The sequence below is a fragment of the Miniopterus schreibersii genome (genome assembly GCF_964146895.1).
Source record: "Miniopterus schreibersii genome assembly, chromosome: 1".
Lineage (NCBI taxonomy): Eukaryota > Metazoa > Chordata > Mammalia > Chiroptera > Miniopteridae > Miniopterus > Miniopterus schreibersii.
The window spans coordinates 123681162-123707815 of NC_138101.1; the positions used below are offsets into that span (position 1 = coordinate 123681162).

General features: G+C 37.5%; 1 protein-coding gene across 1 annotated transcript in view; it reads right to left on the minus strand.

Annotated features, from left to right (window-relative positions):
• The window catches only part of BRMS1L (BRMS1 like transcriptional repressor), a 36443-nt gene extending 12574 nt beyond the window's left edge, over positions 1-23869 (minus strand). The window contains exons 1-4 of the mRNA XM_081146248.1: positions 23533-23869; positions 19225-19315; positions 14851-14978; positions 12862-12941 (exon numbers count right to left, since the gene is read on the minus strand). Coding sequence (XP_081002374.1) covers positions 12862-12941; positions 14851-14978; positions 19225-19315; positions 23533-23674 — 441 coding nt within the window. The 5' untranslated portion in view covers positions 23675-23869. The remainder of the gene's footprint in view (positions 1-12861; positions 12942-14850; positions 14979-19224; positions 19316-23532) is intronic.
• Positions 23870-26654: the final 2785 nt, after the last annotated feature.

Sequence of the window (26654 nt, forward strand, 5' to 3'; positions counted from 1 at the left end):
TAAGATTACAAATGAACCCAGATCACAAACTGTCTCTTCCCCAAGACCTAATTAAATGTACAAAAAATATGTACAAAATAAATCAACAAACACCTGCAGTTATCAAACCAAGGGAGGGGCACAATCTCATGCCATAATTTCTGACTATAGTAACTAAACTAAGATAGAACCCCAAGATCTGCACTACATACACTATATACAAGTGTGCTCTTTATAAAGTAAAAATGTGTGTGAGAGGCACTATTTTGAAAAGTCTGAGTACTACCTTCCAAACCTAAAAAGAAATGAAGGAGAATCTGGATAGGCAATCCAGGGGAAAATACATTTAAGTCCGGAAAGCAGAAGGCCCTCATCACATTATGCTCACAAATGAAAGTTGAATACATTCTTAAAAGGAACAAATACTTCCAGCAGTTGACAAGCTCTATAGGATGGAGCAGGGTGGAGTGGGAGGGCAGGGGACCCAAGGGTGGAAGGACTGCTCCCTGAAGGGAGGACACCAAAAGAAAACGGGCACTCGTAAATTCTCTGATGCATTCAATCACATGGAAAATGGCATTAGAAAGCTTTCACAGATCTACTGGAGTCTCTGGGAAGTACTGATAAATACAGAGAAAACAAACAATAAATTAAACAATTATTAATTCCAAGGTTTAAAAAATAGTTGTACAGTCCAGTGGGAGTGGCTCAGTTGGTTGAGCACTGTCCTGTGCACTGAAAGGTTGTGAGTTTGATTCCTAGCCAGGGCACATACCCACGTTGTAGATTCGATCCCAGGTGGGGGCACGTACAGAATGCGACTGATCAATGTTTCTCTCTCACATCATTGTTTCCCTCTCTCTCTGTCTCCCTTCCTCTAACTCTGAGTATGTCTTCGAATGAGGATTGAAAAAAAAAAAGTTGTTCAAGAAGAGAAGTTTAAGCATAGTATAACTCTTAGCTCAGTGAGCAGTATTTATAGCTAGAACAAAAACAAAAGGTGTGACACAACAATATTAGAAGAATGGGATGAGGGAAACATATAGAATTCTGTTTCCATAATAGGAAACCAATAGATAATGTCTAAAGCTGATATTATTTAGAAATATAAGGTTAAGTTCCAGAAGCAGTAGCTAAAAGAGTTAGATAGCTAATTGCTTCTGGGATGCAAAATGTACACATGGGAGAGAGGATTGTTTTTCATTATAAGCCTGTGCTATAGCCCAGAATCACGAAATAAGGAAATAAGCTGTGAGGTCTGGCAGAAATAAAAACAGCAAAATTAGACTCTGAAAACTTCAGATAATTATGTATTGAATGAAAAATATGAAGTATCACACTGGCCAGTGTGGCTCAGTTGGTTTGGTGGCATCCCCAAGCACTGAGAGGTTGCTGGTTCAATTCCTGGTCAAGGCACATGCCCAGGTTGCAGGCTCAATTCCTGGTAGGAGCATGCAGGAGGCAATCTATCAGTGTTCTGCTCTCACATTAATGTTTCTCTCTGTCTCTCCCTCTCCCTTCTCTCTCTCTAAAAATCAATGAAAAAATCTTTAAAAAAATAAAAAATAAATTTTAAAAAATATGAAGTATTAAGTGACATGGAAGGTAGAATGAGGACTTACATCTGACTAGAGTTCCAAAAGAAGGAAGTAGAGAAAATGAATGAGAGGCAATATTAGAAAAGATAACAGCTGAGAGATTTCCAGAATTAATGAAAAACCGCCTTAGATTCAAAAAGCACAACAGCCCAGAGATTAAAGATGGCAGTGCATTGAGTGGAAGCTACACAAATACTTTCCCAAGACCAAACTGGAATTACAACTAAAATAGAGAAAAACAATCCTGAATAATCAATTGCAATTAAACACTAGCTGGAGAGCACCCTCATAACCAAGAAGGAAAAGTGGAGACCACATAGAGACTGGTAGGAAGTGTGGAGGCGTGAGGGGGCTGGCTGGGTTCCCACAGGCAGCAGCTAAAGGTCCAGAAGAATATCCCAGCTGTAGGGGGTTCACACTGAGGACTCTGGGACCTAACGCCCAGGCTGGGCTTCCCAGCCAAGAGCACCGGAACTGAGAAAGGTGTCCACATAACATATGGCTGAGAAAAGCAGCCAGGTTTTTGTCTGCCAGGGAGAGGTGGCTGGAAATGCAGGCACTCTCTTAAAAAGCCAACACACAAAGTTTTGTGTGCAGCCACATTCACCTTGGGCTCTGGCAGAGGGAGGGCAGAGAGTACTGGAGCTGTATGAGGAGAATCTAGGATTGTGGGCTCTTGAGATAGAGCTCAGAGGGCACCCCTCTGGATTGCTATGCTGAGTCATTCCCCCATGCTGCAGAGGACATCTTTCATTGGCAGACATTTACCTTCCAAATAGCTTTTGCCTGAGGGAGAAGCAATTGCCCCACCCTGCTGTAAAAATCTCTCATTCTACCCCCTGAAGTTTTTAGAGCCTGAGGCTCATTAAGAGAATCAGATTAATCAGTCTGCAGGAAGAGGCAGAACTCAGAGTGCTGTGAGTCTTTGCCTGATCTGCTTCTGGACCTGGGCCTTGGAAAAGCGGACTGTGGTGTGCATCGTGGTCCTGTCCAATGCACCCAGCCCCAACAGAAGGGACCTGGGTTGTTGATAGCTCCAAACAGGGTACTCAAGGCCGGTCACAAACAGTGTCTGACGTTGGCCTGCAACAGAGACCATCCAAAAAGACTGAGAGTCCTAACAGGACTACTTAATACATAGAAATAAACCCAAATAGGCAGCCAAAATGGGGAGACCAAAAAAACAAACCCCAAATCAAAGAACAAGAGAAGTCTCCAGAAAAAGAGCTAAATGAAATGGAGATAAGCAATCTATCAGATATAGAGTTCAGAATACTGATTGTAAGGATGCTCAACAGCATGAAAAAAGATATGGAAACTATGAAAAATGACCAATCAGAAATGAAGAATGACATAGCAGAAATAAAGAACACATGGGAAGGAATAAACAGCAGATTAGAGGAAGCTGAGGATAAGATCAGTTAATCAGAAGACTGGGTAGAAAAATAATCACTCTATCAGAAATCCAAAAAGAAAAAACAATTAAAAAACAGGAGGACAGTCTAAAGGAGCTATGGGACAACATGAAATGTAACAATATTCGCATCATAGGAGTGCCAGAGGAGGCTGAAAGTAAGCAAGGGTTAGAGAACCTGTTTGAAGAAATAATGGCAGAAAACTTCCCTAACCTAGTCAATGAAAAAGTCACACAAGTTCAGGAGACACAGAGAGTCCCAATCAAGAAGAATCCAAAGAAGCCCACAACCAGACACATCATAATTAAATAACAAAAATGCAAGACAAAGAGGGAATCTTAAAGGCAGCTAGAAAAAAGCAATCTGTTACCTACAAAGGAGCTCCCATAAGCCTGTGGTCAACTTCTCATCTCAAACTCTACAGGCCAGAAGGGAATGGCATGAAGTATTCAAGGTAATGCAAAAAAGGATCTGAAACCAAGACTACTCTATCCAGCAAGGCTATCATTCAAAATAGATGGTGAAATAAAGAGCTCCCCAGACAAAAAAAGGCTAAAGGAGTTTATTGGCACCAAGCCATCATTGCAGGAAATGTTAAAGGGACTGCTGTAATAAGAAGACAAAATAGAGAGAAAGAGAAACATTGGCATAAAGAATTACAATTGGAATAAATAAGGACCTATCAATAATAACCTTAAGGACTTTAAGGGAGAGATCAACAGCAATACAGTCATAATCAGGGACTTTAACACCCCATTGACTTCACTGGGTAGATCTTCTAGACAAAAATTCAACACAGAAACAGTGACTCTAAATACAGCACACTAGATCAGATGGATTTAATTGATATTTACAGAACATTTCACCCCAAAGCTGCAGAATATACATTCCTTTCAAGGGCACATGGGTCATGCTCAAAGGTAGATCACGTTAGGACACAAAACAAGTCTCTACAAGTTCAAGACTGAAGTCATATCAAGCATCTCAGATCACAATGGCATGAAATTAGAAATCAACTACAGTAAAAACACTCAAAAACATTCAAACACATGGAGGCTAAATAGCACGTTATTATACAATGGGTTACTGATAAGATCAAGAAAGAAATCAAAAACTTCCTGGAAACAAATGAAAATGAACACACAACAACCCAAAATCTATGGCACACAGTGAAAGCAGTCCTAAGAGGGAAGTTCCTAGCACTACAGGTCTACCGTGAAAAGCAAGAAAATTTTTTAGTAAACTATCTAAGCCTACAACTTACAGAATTAGAAAACTCCCCTGTGAAGCTGTCTGGACCAGGGCTTTTGTTTGCTGGGATTTTTTATTTATTTATTACTGCTTCAATTTCATCAGTTGTTATTAGCCTATTCAGGTTTTCTGATTCTTCCTGATTCAGTTTTACATATCTCACTCATGTAGAATCTAATAAACAAAACAGACGAGGAGCAAAATAGATCCAGAGACACAGAAGCACTGAACAGACTGATGAATCTCAGTTGGAAGGCGGGGTGGGGGAGTGGGTGGGTAGAGATGAATCAATGAACTTACATTGCATATACCTAACTCATGGACATAGACAATAGTGTGGTGAAGGCCTGGCTGGGGCGGGGGGGGGGGGTGTGCAGAGGGGATCAATGGGGTGAATAAAAGGGGGATATCTGTAATACTTCCAATAATAAAGATAAATTTAACAGTAAATAAATAAGTAAAAGTTTTAAAAGCACAACAGACCAGCTGGCATGGCTCAACGACTGGACATGGACCTATGATCCAGGAGACGGCAGTCTGATTCCTGGTCACGGCACATGCCCAGGTTGGGGGCTCAATCCCCAGTGGTGGTGTGCAGGAGGCAGCTGATCAATGATTCATCATTGATGTTTCTATCTCTATCTCTCTCTCTCTCCCTCTCCTTTCCACTCTCTGAAATCAATAAAGATATATCTTTTAAAAAATTAATTAAAAAGAGAAAGAAAAAAAAAAGCACAACAAATTCAAGTCAGGAGAGAAAAATAATCTCTACAGACACACACAATAGAGAACTAAACAACAACAAAGAGCTTAAAAGGAACCAGTGAGGAGGAGAAAATGATTGCAGACTTCTAAAGACTGACAGTGGAAAGTAAGATCCTAAAAATGTTAAAGAGGAAATAATTGGCATCCTAGAGTATCACATCCCCCTTAACTATACTTCCAGAATTATTGCAAATAAAGCTATTTTTGGACAAAGAAAAACTGAATTTACCACTGATAGACTTTCAGTGAAGGAATGCCTAGGATTTTCTCCAAGAAGCAAAAAATGAACCTGCAAGGAAAGTCTGCAGCTCAAAAACAGTAAGCAAGAAACTAGTAAAATATGGATAAACCTAAAAAAAACTAAATCTATAAAATCAAAATAATGTCTTATTTGAAGGGTGAAAAAGCAAGATGGAACTAAAATACTGAATAACAATAACATCATTTGGGAGAGAATAACTGGAGTTAGAGAGTTCTAAGTTCTTCATTAATTGGGGAGGAGAACAGAGCTACTGATTAATATTTTGATTCTATTAATGTAGGCATGCATGTTGAAATTTAAGGTAATCATTAAAATATGGAAATGGGAGGTATGAGGGTAATTATTAAAATAATAGAAATAGAGACTATAACTTTATGATGTAATGTTAAAACTTAGTAAGTCACACACAGTCACAAAAAAGTTAGGAAAGAATATAAAAGGATAAAGCAGAACAAACACAAAGCACAAAATAGGTTGGTATTAAATATCAAAATAATCACTATAAATATATTTGGACTAAATTTACCAGTTAAAAGACAAAGATTATTAAAATAGGTTTATTATAAATCAAGTAAGTCATATGCTGTTTACAAGTAATACACCTAAAATATAAGGCCAGAGAAATGTTGTTAGAAAAAGGGATGAAAAAACCTTCCATCGAGCAAATAGCAGGCCCAATACAACGAGTGTGGCTGTTTCAATCATCAGACAAAATCATCTTTAGAGAAAAATTGCTGTTACAGGGAAAGCAGAGCATTAGCGTTAAAAAAAGGATAAAATATTACATTAACTGATAGAAAAATTCTAAAAATGTATGAGTCTGATAATATAAAATGTATATATATATACACAAACATAACATATATATCAAAAACTGATAGAAATATAAGGAGAGACGGGAAATTAACAATCCCATTTACAATAGCATCAAAAAGAACAAAATACTTAGGAATTAACTAAAGAAAGAGCTGCACACTGAAAACTACAAAACATTGATTAAAGAAATTATAGAAAACATATAAACGAAAAGATATTCCCATATCCACAGATTGTAAGACTTAATATTGTTACAATGTCCATATTACCTAAAGTGATTTACAATTCAATACAATCTCTATCAAAATCCCAATGGCATTTTTTTACATACACAAAAAAAATCCTAAAATTCATATGGAATCACAAAGGACCCTGAATAGCTAAAACAATCTTAAGAAAAAGAAACAAAACTGAAGGCTTCACATTTCCTAATTTCAAAATATATTACAAAGCTATAGTAATTATAGTATGGTACTGGCATAAAGACAGACTTATAGACCAATGGAATAGAATAGAGGGCCCAGAAATAAACCCATGCATATATGGTCAACAGATCTTCAATAAGGGTGCCAAAAATACATAATAGTGAAAGGATAATCTCTTCAACAAATGGTGTTGGCAGAAATATGCAAAAGAATAAAATTTGACTCTTATCTTGCACCATACACAAAAATCAACTCAAAATGGATTAAAGACTTAAATTAAGACCTGAAACTGTAAAACTACTAGAAGAAAATATAGGGGATAAGCTTCATGACAGTGATATTGACAATGATTTTTTTGGATATGTCACCAAAAAAAGGCAACAAAAGCAAAAATAGGTAAGCGGGCTTACGTCAAACTAAAAAGCTTTTGCACAGCAAAGGAACAATTAGAGTGAAAAAGTAACCTACAGAATGGGAAAAAATATTTGCAAATCACATATCCGATAAGGGGTTAATATCCAAACTCTAAGGTACCCAATTTAAAAATTGGCAAAGAACTTGAATAGACATTTCTCCAAAGAAGATATACAAATGGCCAATAGGTACATGAAAAGATGCTCAATGTCACTAATCATCAAAAAAATGCAAATCAAAATCACAGTGAGGTATCACTTCATACCTGTTAGGATGGCTATTATACAAAAACCAGATGTGTGTTGGTGAGGATGTGGAGAAACTGGGACCCTGCTGCACAGTTGATGGGAATGTAAAATGGTGCTGTAACTGTGAAAAACAGTATGGAGGTTCCTCAAAAAATTAAAAATAGAACTACTGCCCTGGCCAGGTAACTCAGTTAGAGAGTCGTCCCAATACGCCAGGGTTGTAGGTTTGATCCCCGGCCAGAATCAACCAATGAATGTGTAAATGAGTGGAATGACAAATTGATGTTTCTCTCTCTCTCTCTCTTTCTTCCCCCTTCTTCTCCTCTCTCTCTCTCAAATCAATCAATAAATAAAAAATTTCAAAATAGAACTACTACATGATCTAGCAATCCCACTTCTGAGTATATATCCCAAAGAACAGATATCAGGACCTTGAAGAGATATTTGCACTCCCATGTTCATTACAGCACCATTCATAATAGCCAATATGTGGTAAACAACCTAAATGTACCCTGAAGGATGGGATAAAGAAAATGTAATATATACATACAGTGAAATATTAGTCTAAAAAAAAAGAAGCAAATCCTGTCATATGCTACAACATGAATGAACCTTGAGGACGCTAGCTAAGTGAAATAAGCCAGTTATATAAGGACAAATATTGCATGATACATACATGAGGTATATAAACGAGTCAAACACACAGAAGCGGAGAGCAGAATGGTGGCTGCCAGGGGCAACAGGCAAGAGAAAATGGGGAACTGCTATTCAATGGGTATAAAATTTCAGTTATACATAATGATTAAGTTCTAGAGACCTGCAGTACAACAGTGTGCCTAGAGTTAACAATACTGTATTTCACACTTAAAATGAGTAAGAGGGTAGATCTTATGTGAAGTGTTCTCACCAAAATTTAAACAGAAAAAGATAAAAGAAATCCCATGGGAGGTAAGCTTCGGCTGGGAACATGGAATCATGAGCATTCAGTCTCAGGCCGTACCATCTTTTTTGATCTAAAGAACCTGAGACTGGACATGCATTGTGGAGCACCTCATCATTAGTACTTTGGGCCTCCAAATCTCACATGGTGAATGACTTTGCCGTTTTGAAGAGAATAGTACATATGTGGATTTTCTTAGGAAATTCAGAAAAAAAACTAGTAACAAAAAGAAATACAAAGAGGTATTAATAAATGTACCACCACAGAGAGAAATTCTGATATACTACCCTCAGTAATTAAAAGATGAAGCAGACCAAAAAAAATTAATAAGGAAACAATGAGTCTATACTTACATAAGTAAATAAACTGGACGCATTATGAGGAATGAGATATTTGCATAGCTTCAAAGAATTTCTCCCCTTTATACATATTAATCACAATGAGAAAAAAGTAAATTTACTTAGAGAAACTTAGAAGACACCAATTAAATCAAGTGATCAAAGTGTACATCACCAATAATGGAATATATCAAAATTGTGCGCTGCTTGATAGAATTCAATAAGAAAAACATGGTATTGCTGCTGTGATATTCCTATCAAGGATGCAAAATCTGACTCTAATCATGAGGAAATAGAAGACCAATTCAAAATTAAATTACAAATTAACTAGCCTAAAAGTTTCAAAAATGGAAAGATCGTTAAAGTCAAGGAAAGACTGAGGTACTGTTCCATGTTGAAGGAAATTAAAAAGACATAAACAACTAAATGCAATGACAAAGACTACATGTGATTCTGAACTAGATCTCTTTGCTATGAAGGGGGCTACTGTGAAAACTACTAAAACTTAAATGGAGCTTGAGGATTAGATGATAGTAACATATCAAATGTACATTTCCTGATTTTGATGATTGTAGTGTGGTAGGTTATGTTAGAGAATGGCCCTCATCTGTCTAAAGTATATGTCACAGTATTCAGGGGTGATGGGCTATCATGTTGTAAACTCATTCTCATATTCACCAAAAAAGTTCTTCTGTACTTTCTCACATCTTTTTTATGAGACTGTTAAAAAATATATATCATAAAGGCAAGGTGTACTAAGCACTCATGAAACTGATGACTGCAATCTTAAATATATACTTTTATGGAAGAGAAAAAAATATGGTATATTCCTAACTCATTTTATAAATCTTGAAATCAAATTAATGGCAGTATGAGAATTAAAAATTAAATCTCACTTATAAACATAAAGTTTCTAAATAAAACATTAGCAAATGAATCTGGTATTGCACAAGAAAAAAAAATTCCAGGAATTCAAGGATGTTTTTACATTAGAAAATCCATTAATAATGTAAGCCACCACATTAATATATTAAGACAAAAAACCATGACTAACTGAATAGATGCAAAGCATTTAATAAAATCTAACAATTACTCATGGTAAAAATTTTTAGAAAACAAGAAATAAAAGTAAATTTCCTTAACTTAATAAAAACAGTATTAACCAAGACCCAACAGTAAATACACTTATTGAAAAACTATTCGAAGCAGTCACTTAAAATCAAGAACAACAATGATCTTTCACTGCTTCTATTCCATGCTGTACTAGAGGTCCTATCAGTGCCAATAAGACAAGTAAAACAAGTAAGAGGAAGACCAGATTGAAAGAAACAAACTAACATTATTCACAAATGACATAATCTACATGGAAAACCTAAAAATCTGTAATGAAATTATTAGAATTAAGAAGTAAACAAGATTGGATATAATATCAATACACAAAATTACTTTTCTATACAGCTGCAGAAAAAAAAAAGTAATTTTTTAAAAGATGTTACTAAACAACAAAAATTTTTACAACTCGACACCAAAAAAACAGAACAAACACAATCCAATTCAAATATGGGCAAAGGACCTGAACAGGCACTTCTCCAAAGAGAAGATGCAGACGCCAGATAGACATAAAAAAGTTGCTCAATATCACTAATCATTAGAGAGATGCAAATTAAAACCACAATGAGATACCATCTCGCACTTGTCAGAACAGCTACCATCAATAAATCAACAAACAAGTGCTGGTGAAGATGTGGAGAAAAGGGAACCCTCTTGCGCTATTGGTGGGAATGCAGACTGGTGCAGCTGCTGTGGAAAGCAGTGTGGCGTTACCTCAAAAAATTAAAAATGGAGCTGCCTTATGACCCAGCATTTCCACTTCTGAGAATTTATCTCAAGAAGCCTGAAACACTAATTTTGAAAGAATATGTGCTTCAGTATTTAATATGTTCACTGCAGTGATCTTTACAATAGCCAAGGTTTGGAAGCAGCCCAAGTGCCCATCAGTAGATGAGTGGATAAAAAAGCTGTGGGACATTCACACAATGGATACTACTCAACCATAAAGAAGAAGGATCTCTTACCCTTTGGGACAGCATGGATGGGCCTGGAGAGCATTATGCTAGGTGAAATAAGCCAGGCAGAGAAAGACAAGTACCATATGATTTCACTCATATGTGGAATCTAATGAACAAAATAAACTAATAAGCAAAACAGAGACTGACTCATGGATAGAGAACAGGCTGACAGCTGTGTGTGTGTGTGGAGGGGGCTGTGTGTGTGGGGAGGAGGGATTAAACACACACAACAGTGTGGTGATTGCTGGTGGGGTGGAGGGGGGTGGAAGAAGGCATATCAGGGATAAATGGTGATAGATGGAGACTTGACTTGAGGGGGTGAACACACAATACAGTGTACAGGTGATGTGTTGTAAAATTGTGCACCTGAAACCTGTATAATTTTGTTAACCAGTGTCACCCCAATAAGTTCAATTAAAAAAAACTTTTTTAACAATAACAATTGTGAGAAGAAAAAGAACAAGGTAACATCATCAGGTTATTGAGCTATCAAGACTTACTAGATTGAAAGCTGTAAAAAAGATATTGTGAAATTGGTGCAGAAATAGCCAAACAGACCAACAGAGCAAATGAAAAAAGCTAGAAACCAGACATCACATATATGGACATTTGATACAAAAAAAGAGTTACAATTGCTGATTAGTGGGGAAACAATGGAGTATATAAGAGTATTGAAATTACCTATCCATGTGCAGAAAATAAAATTAAATCCATACATTATTCCACACACAAAAAGTAATTAAAGGTAATTTATTGATCTAAATGTTAAAAAGCAAATTTTCAAATTTTAAAGGAAGATACATCTTTTTACCTCAAAGTAGGGAAGACACAAAAAGCACATAATCATAATGGAAAAATGATAACTTCAACTATATTAAAATGTAAAACTTTTGTTCATCAAGTCATCAAAAAGAGTTAAAAGACATCCCACTGCCTGGGTAAAAATACTTGCAAAACATATAACCAGCAAGGCATTCATATCCAGAATATATGAAGAACCTCTAAAATCAATAAGGGAAAGAGTAGCAGCCACATTAAGGCAAAAGATATACACAGGCACTTCTTAGGAAAAAAAATCCAAACAGCCAGTAAACATCAAAAAGATGTTTCATTTCAGTTGTAATCAGAAAAATGAAACAAGAAGCTCCACCATTTTCATACCTATCCACTCTTAGTATTTTAATGATTTATAAAGGTATATGTTTAAAGTAAGATAAGAATCATTAAAATTTAAAAACGTTAAGAATCATTATAGAATTTGTCCTCTTATTTCCACTAGTACGCTTAAGATCTTATCTAGGTTTTATGAAAAGTTATCTGTAAAATAATATATTAAAAAAAAAATGTGTTAACACTCTGTTTTTTAAGTGCTATTCAAAATACATAGAACCTATAGAAAAGTACATCTATTTTTTGCCATAAATAGAGATTTATGCCCAAAGATGCAGACATACATTGTCAGAAATTGATAACATAGCCCAACATTCTAATTATACTACTGAATGAGTCTTAACTTGCATATTACACTAATTTTTTTAACTTTATTTTTATTGTTGACACTATTACAGATGTCCCCAATCCCCAACCCCATCCTGTGCCCACCTCCACCCAGCCCCAGTGCTCCCTTCCCTCTGGCCATCACCTCACTATTACCTGTGTCTATGGGTTATGCATATACGTTCTTTGACTAATCCCTTCACCTTCTTTCATCCAGTCGCCCACCCACTCCCCTCTGACAGTTGTTGGTCTGTTCCATGTATCCATGCTTCTTGTTCTATTTTGTTTGGCAGTTTATTTTGTTCATCAGATTCCTCATATAAATGAGATTATATGGTACTTGTCTTTCTCTGACTGGCTTATTTCACTTAGCATAATATTCTCCAGGTCCATCTCTTTGTCGAAAAAGGTAAGATTTCCTTCTTTTTTATGGCCGTGTAGTATTCCATTGTGTAAATGTCCCAGAGCTTTTTTCATCCACTCATCTACTGATGGGCACTTGTGCTGTTTCCAGGTCTTGGCTACTGTAAATAACACTACAGTGAATATTACACTAATATTTTCAGTGATGCTAGATGACATAATCATTACAAACTCTTTTTAAGGTAACAGCTGCAAAACTGTAAAAAATTATCTCACTTAGTTCTTTTCTGTGGTCCTTCCTTTGTGTCTTATTTTCAATATAGCTTCCAGTACAACTGTATTTAAAAAAAAAATTCACACAAGTGATAAGCTAAAGTACTATTTAATTTTGTTTTACTTATTTTATTTACTTTTTAAACTTTTGCACTCTGAAAAGGCTTGAAGAAATGAAATTATTAAAGGTTAAGCAAAATAACAGTACCTCACAATGCTGGCGAGAAGCTTGAATTTCACATTCATATTTGTTCTTTACAGATTCTAAGCAGAGCTCTCTATAGATTCCTGCAACCAAACACAATTATTCTGATTATGTTTGCAACAAGTAGTTTCATTGTCACTTCCCTACAGAAATTGTCCTAACTGTATTTTAATAAGATGAATCAAGAAGAAATTGAAGACTAGAAAACTACGAGTGTAAGAGTTAGGAAGAGCCCGGCTGGGCGTGGCTCAGCAGGTTGAGCAGCGACCTGGGATCCAGGAGATCGCGGTTCGATTCCTGGTCAGGGCACCGGCCAGGGTTGCGGGCTCGATGCCTAGTTGGAGGCGTGCAGGAGGCAGCTGATCAATGAGGACTGTCTCATCATTGATGTTTCTCTCTCTCTCTCTCCCCCTTCCTCTCTCTGAAATCAATAAAGATATATTTAAAAAAAAAAAAATGAGTAAGAAACTACACTACAAATTTTAGTTCTTCTAAAGAATGCCCCTCAATGTTTGATAGAGAATGTCCAAAATGAAAACAAAACTCTTTTCCTATGAAAAACAATCTCTGAGGACACATAATGGAAACAGAGTCAATAAGCTCTGGTTTCATTAATCATATATATTCAAACAACTGGATACCATAGCCATCAAAAACATAATTTTTGAACTACTATTTAGAGTCCAAAGCTTGTAAGAGTATTAAGTGTATAAACTGATATAACAAAATCTATGATGTTTGAGCTCCTGACTGGGCTTTACCTACAGGATGGATGCTCGAGAGAGTTTAACTCAGAGGCACCAAGGCAACATGGCCACACAAATAAACCATCACAAAAATGGCAAAGAGCTCTGGATGTATATACTAAACTCAATGCCATAGTTGGCCTTAGAAATATAAATCTTCCTCATATAGTAAAGGCAAGGGACAGATATCTGGAACTATGCCATTAGCAACACATTCATACACACTATTCTTCATACAATCAAAAACTAAAGGAAGGCCACAGAGTAGAAATTTGAATAATTGACTCAAGTAGTATTTCCTAAACACCCAGTAAGTCTTACTTAGTTCTTTCAGAACGTCTAAGAAAATTACAAACATGCTTACTTTTAAGGGTGTGCTAAACCAATATGCAGACAGCAAGCAAGTTGGGTAACACATCATCTACATATTTAATATTAAGCACTCAATAATAAAATTTGGATTAAGGTGGGTTTAGTAACAAAAAGTAACTATTATCAACAATGCATCTGGTATAACAAGTACATGAGGATCAATTAGTGTCCAAAAAAAGAAAACAATCAGCATCTTCATTAATTAAAATTCAGTTTTTAGTTTGACTATGAAAAACCAAAGTGATCTTTAAATGGATACATCCTTGTTATGAGTGCTAGGATACAATTCTGAGGTTGGATTCCAATTACAAACAGAAGAGTGAAATTTAATCATACAAATACTATAGCACATTTTCATGTATCTGTAGCCACAAATGAGTAAAAAAATCCTATCAAAATCAAAAACTACCATTAAATTATCCGGTTGAAGGCTAATTCCCTGTTCTCTATATCTTGATCAAACACCTTTTAATGTTTTTATAAATAAATAAATCCTTATCACTCTTACAGGTGAAAACTACTACGAGTATTTAAATTGAACTTTATCTAATAGGAAATTAAACTGTGACAGTAACAGTATCTCTTAATGAAACTATCATGGTTTTCTAATTGTTTCACCTGTGGAAATAACTTCTCAACCACACTGTAACACTGTGAGCAATTGAGGGCCTTTTTTTTTTGATACCCCACAGCAGCAGAGAAAAGCAAAAGGCATTTAATAAATAACTGTGGGCTGATTGACAGTGAAACACTCTGGTCAGCAGTAAACATATTTGTGATTCCATTAACAACAAATGCTCACTTGACAAACACCTTTTAAATCTACTGAAGAGTTCATAGTCTACTATATGAAAAAGATGTTTCACTTTCCTACCTGCTACCTTTGTACGAATTTGCATATTTTCTTGTAAAGTTGCCAGTGGTTCCAAATATTCTGGTGCTTTTCCAGCTATGACTTCTTGTAGTTTTGCATCCACCTGACTTAATCGTTCTTTATAAAGTCTTAACAAAGCAAAAATTAAGATATTAATTTTAAAAGCCCAACAAAGGCTAACAATTTACCATTTCTATACATTATCTCTTCCTAATATTCATATTCTAATAACCTACCAAATGTATTTTTGCCTTGGTCTCAAGTTAAAAACTCAATTACATTATTTGACTTTATGTATTTAATCACAAAATAAATATTTTTCTATCGTTTTTTAGATATATCCTCTTTAACGGTTAATTCACAATTCAAAAAAACACAACTGAAATAACTACTTTTGGGCACTCTAAATTTTGGGGTTTGTTTTAATTGCATCACAATAAATTGAGTCTAAGAGAAAAGGTCATTTAAGCACTGAGTTTAAAAGAAATCAATTTGAACAACTTGAGACATTATTAGTTGTCAAAAGAGATAATTCCCTGGCTTCTCTCCACCTTTACTGGAGGACAATATTTAGCCTACTTGATTTAAAAAAGAACAAAGAAGAAGTAGAGTGATGAAGGTAAAACGAATAGCACTACAGGAAATAGAAAAACTATAGAACTTGTGATCTGGCATACCCAGTTCATCTGGACCACAACTGAAGATGCTATAACAAAATGAGTTGTTCCATGGATGGGGAATGAAAATGGGGCAGGAGATCCCTATTGCCAAATTCCAGTCCACATAAAATATTCTAATTTGCCAGCTATCACACCAATACCTTTAGCTTATCAAAGACGAAGTATGTGAGATAACTCAATGTTTATTTTTGGAAATAATTCTGCAAGACAGAGCTCTTTTAACAGGAAAATGTTTACATTGTCATTCTTTATGAAAGGTACTTCTAATCCTGGTTTTGCGGCAGTTTCAAGCTATCCAGCCCCACCAGGCGCGGCTCAGCAGTTGAGCATCCACCTAGAATCCCAGAGATGGCAGTTCCATTCCGGGTCAGCCCGGGTAATGGGCTCAGATTCCCGTCAGGGGCGTGCAAGAGGCAGCCTATCAATGACTGTCTCATTATTGATGTTTCTATCTCTCTCCCTCTCTCTGAAGTCAATACAGATATAGACATGTAAAAAATAAAATAAAAGTGAACCCTACCCTACTTTTAAAAATAAAAAAAAATTAAAAAGATATTCAAAAAATTTCAAAGCAGATTACCAATTTAAAATCATTTTGTAAATTCTTTTCTTGCCATTTATTACTTTTATCATAGGTGAAGAATATGTCATAATATGTCACAAGGATGGCACGTAGTAACTTCCAAAAGAAAGCACTGATTAAGCTTGTAGGTGTTAGTATAACTAGCAGTTGGCTTTTGAGAACATGGTACCTGGCTTTCATATAAAATTCTGCTTTTTCCTCCTCTTGAAAATATAAAGCAATACAATTAAGACAGTCAACAGCATCTATAATGGATCATTATAATTAGCATAGAAATTTACATAATGATTCTGAAGGAATAAAGCAAGTTTGTGTGTTAATGCAATAAATATTCTTTTAAGTAAACAAAAAGGGAAAAAAAATAATCTGAGTTAACTGTCAAAATAATACATTATCATGTCTGGGTTAAATTTTTCTAAACTCAAAATACAATGACAAACAAATGTGTAACGTCAGAAAAGTACAACATGATACTTATACTTTTTGAAACTATAAATACAGTAGGTCCCCAAATAACAGTTTCATTCAAGGTCATTTTGTTATAATATTGATGAGGTAGTATAGAAACTTAATTCTTGTTTATATCAATTAGCCTGTGGTAAAACTGGTTTTGTTATGTTGTTTTGCCTAAAGTCAAAGAACCTATTGACTGCAATAAGTGAGGACTTACTGTACAACTTTAGGCAAAATGATAAAAATGTGATACAAAGGATTACTGCACCTAAAAACACAAAACTTATACAAAACATTGATAAGGTGTCCTGAATAGGTGAAGAGCATCTTGAATGAAGAGGATATGTGAATTAACAATAATCAATTAACTATCATTTTAAAAGAATAGATTCCTCAAAACCAATATAATTTCCACAACCTTAGAATTCAATTATAAACTTATCAAAGTCAAGGATCAGGAGTCCCTCAGCAGCAACAATACTACTCACAGAGTAGATGCTTAATTAATATTTGTTGGACAATGAATATTGAAATGAATGGGAACTTGGGTGGTGTAAGTTCTTCTATCTTTTTAAGGAGGTGGAAGAACTCACCTTCCACCACCAAACAAACTGCAAATGGTGAATTTTCTGTCTTATGAAAGGAGTGCTATTGTGCCCTGTGGTACTAGAACAGGAGAAGCAGGATAATTATATTACTATATTACTATCATTATTATTATTATGTTAGTTTATTTCTCACCTTTTCTAAAGAGCATGTGAGACAGCTTACAGAGATACACAGGATAAAAATAACAAACAAGGCAAAAGGGGCAAGAAAAAAAAATAAGTATAAATCAGATGCAAAGATTAATTTTTTTTCTACTTTCTATAACATATTTCTGGACACCAATTCTTGAGGAAGAATTCTATTAAATAATGGTAATGGTTCTACTTTTAACACTTTCAGAGTGGAATGAAGCTGGTAGGGGTAGCTGGCTCGTGGTCATAGTGAGTCATGAGAAAGCAAAAGATCAAGGCAACTGCCAGCCCCAAGATGAACAAGATTAGGCTGAATGACTGACTAGCTGCAAGCTTTCCTATGTAATACATTACACCGGAGCTTTACAGTAATTTTCATTTCTTGAGTAACTATAAAATAAACTTTAAAAGCCTAGCAGGTATATCTTAATTAATTGTATGAGAATTATTCATTCATGGATTACTTGTACTAAAATAGAAAAATACAAATCTGTTTCCTCTGTTCCAGAATGATAAAGGATGAACTCTTTGTGTTTCTCAAATAATGGATTCTTTGGGGATCTAAACTCATTTTAATTCAAAATTATTAATGTAAATGTTTAGAATAAGGAAATGATACCATGTTTTTTTAAGTCCAAAATTTTAAACTTTGGGTGATTCTGAACTGCGCGTATTAATGTGTTGCACTAGCGTGGGACATTATCTATACATTCATCTCTACTACCAATGAAAGGTAAGACCAGAAATTGCATAAATAGCAGGATTCCTACGGTAAACAAATCTGTCCCAGTTGAGTCTGGCAATTCCAAATATTAACTGAGTTTTCATCTCCTCTTTGGGCTTCTCTAGGGAGCTGGTTGGGGGAAAGAATAAGCAGTAAAATTATGAAGAATTCAGGCACGAAGAGCTCTCGCACACGGAAGGTGTCTATATTCCCGGAAGTTTCTCTCTTTCACTACAATTCCTAATACAGAGCTATGCCCCATGACCTTGCCAGCAACTTCCAAAGTGAAAGCTCACCCGCCTTTAAGAGTTGTTGTTTTTTAATCTCTATCTGCATCTATTTTGTTCTCTCAAATCGCTGGAACCTATTCTTGTGTTACCAATTTTACATTAAGAGTTCTGGCATTATAAAGGGTGGGGTGGGGTGCGAGATGTACCTAATAAGCACCTACTCTACGCCAAGCAAATGGCCAAGAATTTTATATATTGCTCACTCAATAATAAAGAAGCTATTATTATACTGTTTTCATCTATTGAGAAAGCCTGGATGTGGAGCTTGTGCTCTTTCTACTCCACTGCATTTCCTCCAAAGTAATGTGTCTTAGTGGAAGGAATACAATATCACTAGGAGGTAGAAAGCCCGGCTTAACTTACCACTCTCTGATGAACTATGGGAAAATCATTTAACCTCTCTGAGCATTAGTTTTCTCACAAGTAAAATGGAGATAAGACTATCTCCCAACCTTATAGAGTTGCTCCAAGAAGCAAACTAAATAATGCATGTAAAAACATGTAATGTATGTAATATCCAATGTCAAGATATAAACAAAAATCACTCTGCCATCTTTGGGAAATATTTTCTCTATTCTCAAATTTTTAAAATGCTACCTTTACCCAATTATTTAGCAAAGGATTGAATAAGCAGATTAGACCCAAGTGTGCAACAACCCAGGGAAAACATTTTAATTAACATACACATAGAAATCTTATTATACCCCCAAAACCCCTGCCTCAAAACCTTCAGTTTACTTAATAAAGTCTTAAGCAAACAATAGCTGAAGCCTCTTTCAGATCAGTCAGTCCCATAACACACAAAGAAGAAAACAGTTCAGAGTGAATATAATTTCTCTTGTGCTACTATGCATATGACATGGTTGAGATTCAGTGACAATGACCTTCTAATGTCACTACTTACTGATCCTTGAGATCCGTAAACTGTTTTTCAAGATTGGACATTTCATCTAAACACTCCATTCTTCTTCTTTCACAATCTTCATCATCCATTTCTGTTAATAAAAGGCAAATATCAAAAATAAAATTAGGCACACTCTCTCCCCTGGAGTACGCCCACGCCTTTCCCTTCCCCATCTTGTTCACCCATAGGCATGAAACTCCTAAACTCCAAGGGTCCCCATGAAACTTGCAACCAGGGGAGCAATGGGCAGCAGCAGCTTGTCCAGGCTAATAACTCCATGAACCTGTCTCCAAGGCCCCCTTTTCTCTGACTTCTCAGTGAGCCAAAGCAACTCCACCAAGGCTCTCTCCTGTTGCCTCTTCTATCCTAATAAGCCCTTCCTTGTTTCATTGTCTCTAGCTTTAACAAATGTACTCTCAAAAATAAAAATAATTAATTAATTATTTAAATAAATAATATTAGTTTTATGTTCCAAATATATCTGAATGTTAATTCAAATGGTTAAAAAAGGGGGGGAAAAACCACTGTAATATGAAGTTAGATATGCAAGGCCTATATTAGCCTTAAGAGAAAAAAAATATTTATCTAAAATAATTTCCACTATAGGTTTTAACCTACAATACAGATGAGAGTTAAAACTATAGACTTTTTTATTCATTTTTAAATCATTTTAAAGAGCTGACATTAAGTTATGACTATAAAGTAATTAACCCACTTTTGGTTTGTTTTCCACCAACCCACCAGAACTTAAGCACCAAAATGATTCCCTCCTTTAAAGGTTAATAATTGCTCAAAAACACTTTTGTAATTCTTCCAGAACTGCTCACATGGCTGATTTGCTAATCACATAAAAAAGAAAACTAATCTCATTATGTTAACAGGATAGCTTCATCTCTATTCTTTTTTTTTCTTTCTTACTGATTTTAGAGAAAGAGAGGGAGAGACAGAGCAGCATCGGGTTCCTGTTCCACTTATTTATGTATTCATTGGTGGACTCTTGTATGTGCCCTGACCAGGAATTGAACCCAAGACCTTGGCATATCAGGACAACAATCTAACCAACTGAACTACCCCACCAGGGTTCATCTAATATTCTTATACTCCCATTGTTCCCTCTCCCCCAAATTACTGTCAGTCAGTGAGAAAGAAGGAAATGAGAAAAGCAAGCTTTTTAAGAAAGACACTGTTAATGACCAGGTCTGTCCTATATTTCATATCTTCAATTTTTACATCATATATATTCAACACATCAAAATGACTGAAGTATAAAATTAATCTACATCATTTTTTTAACATTCAGTGTTATTTCATATTAGTTTCAGGTGTACAGCACAGTGGTTAGAAAATCATATACTTTACAAAGTGTTCCCCTAACATTTCCAGTACCCACCTGGCACCATATATAGTTATTATAATATTATTGAATATATTCCCTATGCTGTACTTTACATCCCCATGACTATTTTGTAACTACCAATCTGTACTTCTTAATCCCTTCACCTTTTTTACCCACTCCCCCCAACCCCCCTCCCTTCTGGCAACCAGCAGTCTGTATAAAATGATGTGCATCTTGATATTCAGTAAATAAAGGTCAAACTATGAGCAAAAGTTAAATTATGTTCTGTTATTTTCACATAGCAAGGAAGTATATGATTCTTTTTTTAAACTTTTCTAAAACATTTAAATTATATCTGGCTTTTAATAGCTTACTCCTTGGCTGTTTAAAACTTGATCCCTCAAGATGACTCACTCCCCGCTATCTCTGGATAGATTTTTTTCTGTAGCCTTAGGACCTGCTCATACCAAGGTATGAGAAGAATAAAACTGGAAGTTGAACATGTAAGACCAATAGTAAAAAAGATATCCTTTGCCCAGCCAGGCGTGGCTCAGCGGTTGAGCATTGGCCTAGGATCCAGGAGGTCGAGGTATGATTCTCGGTCAGGACACATACCCGGGTTACGGGTTTGATCCCCAGTAGAGGGCATACAGGAGGCAGCTGATCAATGACTCTCTCATCATTGATGTTTCTCTCTCTCTCCCTTCCTCTCTCTGCCTCTCTCTGAAATCAATAAAGATATATATTTTAAAAAAGATATGCTTTTACAAGTACAAAACTACAAAATTTACTTTTACAATTTCTTTGCACTTAAAAAGTCTGATTTACGCCTGGCTGGTGTGCTTAGCCGTTGAGCATTGACCTATAAATACAGGAGATCACAGTTCAATTCCTGGTCAGGGCACATGCCCCAGTTGTGGGCTTGATCCCCAGCAGAGGGCATGCAGGAGGTAGCCAATCAATTACACTCTTGATATTTCTCTCTCTCCCTTCCTCTCTGAAATCAATTAAAATAAAATATTAAAAAGTGTTTGACTTGTTATTACTACATTCTTCACAAATTAAATTTTTCATTATTTTCTGGGATAGAATAAAAACCAGTGAAAAGTCACAACAGTTAACATAAAAATTAGAGAGGGAGAATTTTAACCAATAGTGAGATCCTAACTCCCATTCAAAAAAAAGAACACTTGAAGATAAAATGTTTTACAGATCTAGGAAATGTATTCGCATCCAGTCTAGATGTTCTTTTTCGGTATTCCTCACTTTTGAAATCTCACCTATTTTTATGGCTTGCCAGATGAAGTCCTAATTATGCTTCCCATCCCAGATGGGTTCCAATGCCACATTTCCACCTGTCAGCTGGGTACTCTAACTTACATATACCACCATCATCTCAAAGGCAGCATGTCTGAAATACTCTATTTTCCATCATCTCAAATTTTTTACTCTTCTGTTCTTCCTACCACCAGTTTCTTTGCATTCTTCAATCCTGTTTGGTGCTTTTAAAAAATCTTTGATATCTATGCCTTCCCTTTCCTTTCCTTTCCCTTTCCTTTCCTACTTCAAATCCTTCTCCCAACTAAACTGGTTTTCTCGCTCTTTTGAATAAGCCTTTTATACTTTTTCTTTCATTCCTCCTCCTACAGAAACACCTTGCCATTACCATCCCAATCCAAATTCTACCCATTCTTCAAGATAATTAAGGCATTCCCACCTTCTTCAACTAGCCTTTGCTGTCCACTCTATTTTGAAAAGATTACCTCCACCTCTGAATTCCTACAGCATTGTTTATTAGCATTCATTTGGCAATTTAATCAAGTGGTGACTTAAGGCAGTTCTTTAACTGAGATCAGATCATAACTATTTACAGCTCACACTGAGTAGTGCCCAGTGCTCCACAAAGAAGTCACTCATAAATACTTATTTTTCGGTGGCTAATTTATTGATTGAAATTACATACTTCCACAGAGATTTGCTTGTAAAGGGAAACCTAAAAAGAGTGTCAGGGTGATAATACAATGTCATCAACTTGTCATCCATCCTTGCTTTACATGGCCAAAATCGGGCCAAGAAAAACACTTTGTCTCATCTTTATCACATGGATAGAAGGAAGAGAGTCCAGGTAATCACAAATTCCATTCCATTATTATTTTTTTTAAATAATCATTCCTAAAAGTTTGCAAAATTGATTTGTAGTGTTAATCTGCCCCCCCCCCCAACCCCAGGGACCCCGCCAAAAACACCACTTCCACTCCTAACAACCCAAAGTTAGAAAATATTGCAGGGAGGAAAAGATCTGGAGAATTTCAAAGTAGCCAAAAATAGGCCAATTTATTCGCACAAGATTCCCATATCACCCCTGATGTTGGGCTCTTCTGAGTCTGGAGAACTTCAGAGATGCTTTAAACAGGACAGTTCCCAAGTCACACCCCCCGCCCCCGCCAGGGCACTGACTGATGTCTAGCGCGGGCTGACGGGCTGACGTGAACGCGGAGGTTCAATTCTAAGCTACCCAAGATCCGGTACGAATCTAAGCTCGGCCCCGACAATCCACCCGTACAGAGAAGGGTTGCAGAGGTGCAAAATAAGGAAAGAGATCTGTGGTTTGGGGAGAGGAGCTATTTCCAGGGTCTCCCAGACAAGCTGCGGCACAGTCCCCGCTCCGGTGGATCGCCTGCGGCACTGTCGGGAGGTCCCGGGGCGGGTCCGACCGCGAGCCGGAGCGCGCGGCGTCCGGGGCCGGGCAAGCTGGGGCCCGCGTCCTGCCCCGCCCCGCCCGCCGACCGCGACCCGCCCGGAGCCAGACGGCGCCCCGCGACCGTCCGGGCGCAGCCGAGGGCCGGGAGCCAGTCTCCGCCCCCCGCTCTCCCCGCCCCGCGCTCCCAGCAGACGCAGCTGCCCGGCGTGCGGGGAGCGGCCTGTCGCTCGCCGGGCGCCGGGCTCGCTCCCAGCCCCGCGGGGTGGCACACCTGAGCTATCCCCATCCTCGGAGACCGACGAGCTCTCCGTGTCCTCGTCCTCGGAGCTGCTCCCCTCGTTTTCGGCGTAGTCCACCTCCATCTCATCGTGATGGTTCGTCTCCTTCTTATCCCCGCGGGAATGGACTGGCATTTTCCAGCCGCGCCGTCGCTTCCCACCCCCGGTGCCCAGCCCGGCCACCGCCGCTTCAATGAAGGGCGCGCCGAACGCCCCGACCCACCCAGCGGCCGAGCTGGTTCTGAGCCCCCGGGCTCCTCCCCGCCTCCAGCCGAGCCTCACAACCTAACCCAGAGGCTCCGCACCGGGGCTCTGCCATTGGCGGAGGCCGGCCCCGAGCCGGGGGCGGGGCCGGCCCCGCTCAGGTGCGGTTGGTTGCCCGTAGCTGCGGCGCGGCCCCGCCGTTTCTGCCGGGAGTTGTAGTCCTTTCAGCGCAGACCTGCAGGGGCTGCTGGCTGCCAAGCTCCAAAAGCCCTGACCACTTCTTCCCTCCGGACTTCAAGTCCCACAAGGCTCGAAAGCTGACAGACTCGACCGCAGTTTATAAGCTAAACAGAAACAGATTGTGCGAATTTAGTCTCTATTCTTTTCCCGCCAAGTGATTGTTCGAGCTCCCCAGCTGTCTGAGATGTTACTGGCAGACGTGAAAAAGGTATTTTCCGAGCGTTTTCCCTCCTCCTTGGGCCTGGGGGAACTGGAGAAACGTCTCTACTACCTAAACACCTTTATTACCATTAATAAACTCTTACGTTGAATTAGTAACTGCAGACGATAACTTGCACTTTCCATGCTGCACAAAAATCTTTACATTGTTCTTGAAGCTTCTGCAATCAATAATATAGAAGGAGGTTTTATCTTGGCATTTCATCTAGTATCTTTTTACACTTCCACCAAATACAGCCCGAAGATGCCACTAGTCTTGATATAACTTCAATTTTTCAATGAAAAATACTTAATTGATTAATGAAATGTTATGTTTTCTCAATGAGAGGGATGATACACAGGGAAGACTCAAGAAAGATCACAATCATAACTAAAATTAGTTGACCACTTTTACTCTGTATCAAGTGTCCATAGGTTATTCTGAATTTAATTCTTTTTTTTTTTTTTAATCCTCACTCAAGGATTTTTTTTCCCATTGCTTTTCAGAGAGAATGGAAGGGGGGGGAGGGAGAGAGAGGGAGGGAGAGAGAGAGAGAGAGAGAGAGAGAGGAGAGAGGAGAGAGAGAGAGAAACATCGATGTGAGAGACAGACATCAATTGGTCGTTTCCCACTGGAGCATCTGACCAAGGCCAGGGATTGAGCCTGCAATGGAGGTAGACGCCCTTGGACCCTTGGACCGACACTCTAACCACTGCGCAGAAACACCTAGGGCCTGAATTTAATTCTTAATAGCCCGGAGGTTGGTGCTATTATTATCCCCATTTTACAAAGGAGGAAACCTCACTTGCAGACAAATCTAAAACTATATTTTATCCATTATAAAGGTAGAGCTTCTTCTTAAAGTGCTAACTTACTATTGAAAGACATTCATAGGATATTGTGGATTTTACAGCATTTCATTCTCAAACACAAGGTCCAAAACACTTTATGGAGGATGGTAAGGGATTCCAGGCATAATTGCATTACAGTTAGATTTAGAATTTAGTGACAGAAAACATTTCAAGGGCTATCCATCTCCTACAGGGTAAAATGCAAACTAAAGGACTTTTATTATCTAGTGTCAGTCTACTTCTCCTCTTCTTACTATATTCTTCATAACTGAATCCCTCAGTTGCTAAACACACACTTTCCCATCTCAGTGTATTTGCACATCTTATTCCCCCTGCAACCCTCTTCCACTCCTTTTTCAAAGCCGCTTTCTTGACAACATACATCACCAGCAGCACCTCCACCATACACACTCGTGTTCTTCCAGGCTACTTCTGTACTTTGTACTTTGCAACTTTGTAATTGTTTCTGCCACACTGTATTTTGTATTATTTAGCAGATACAGTTTCAAAAGCATGCAGTGGTCAGGCAGGTGAAGTTAAAAGATGGAAATTGGAGTCCTGGCCAAGTGGTTCAGCTGGTTGAAGCGTTGTCCCTTGCACCAAAAGGTTTTGGGTTTGATTCCCAGTCAGGGCACATACCTAGGTTTCGGATTAGGTCCCCAGTCCGGGTGCACACAGGAGACAATCAATTGATATATCTCTGTCTCTTTCTATCCCCTTCCTCTCTAAAAATCAATAAAAATATATCCTCGGGTGAGTATTAAAATAAATAATTTTTTTTAAAAAGATGGAAACTGGAAGCGTCTGGGCATATGCACATACATTATGTGAGTGATGGGGCCTAAAGGAAGCAACTGCTTGTAGCTCCAGCCCGTTGTTACTACATCAGAATTCTGGCCTAGATGTCAGACTTCCAATTTTCAAGAGAAACTGGAAATTTATATCTCTGTGAAATATATAAAAAAATTGTTTTTATTGATTTTTAGAGAGGAAGGGAGAGGGATAGAGAGAGATAAACATCGATGAGATCTGGTTAAAGTTATAAAAATAAACCAAGTTAGTTTTTTATAACACAGGGAAAAAAAAATCAATGAGAGAGAGACACACACATCAACTGGCTGCCTTCTGTACGACCCCTACTGGGGATCAAGCCAGCAACTCAGACATGTACCCTGACTAGGAATCAAACCAAGACCTCTTGGTTCCTAGGTTGGCACTCCACCACTGAACCACACCGGCTGGGCTGAAATATCCAATTATAAACATTATCTCAACTGTGGTTTGGTTTTATTTTGTTTTCTTAAACTCCAGACCAAAGGAAAATAGCTGTGGGTAAAATCCAAGCTTCTGTTAATCACTGTTATATCAGCAGCTAGCAAAGTGTGTGCTAAATAGTAACAATAGCTTAGATTCCTGGTCAGTCTTTATGTGCCAAACACGGTAATGTGCTTTAAGTACATTAATTCATTTAATCCTTATAACTACTCTTTGAACTAAAAATGATTATGTCTTCCATTTTATGGATGAAGAAACTGAGGCACAGAATAGATACTTGGCCAAGGTCACACAGCTAATAAGATTTAGGCTTGAACTTGGATAGTTTGACATCAGAACCTGCACT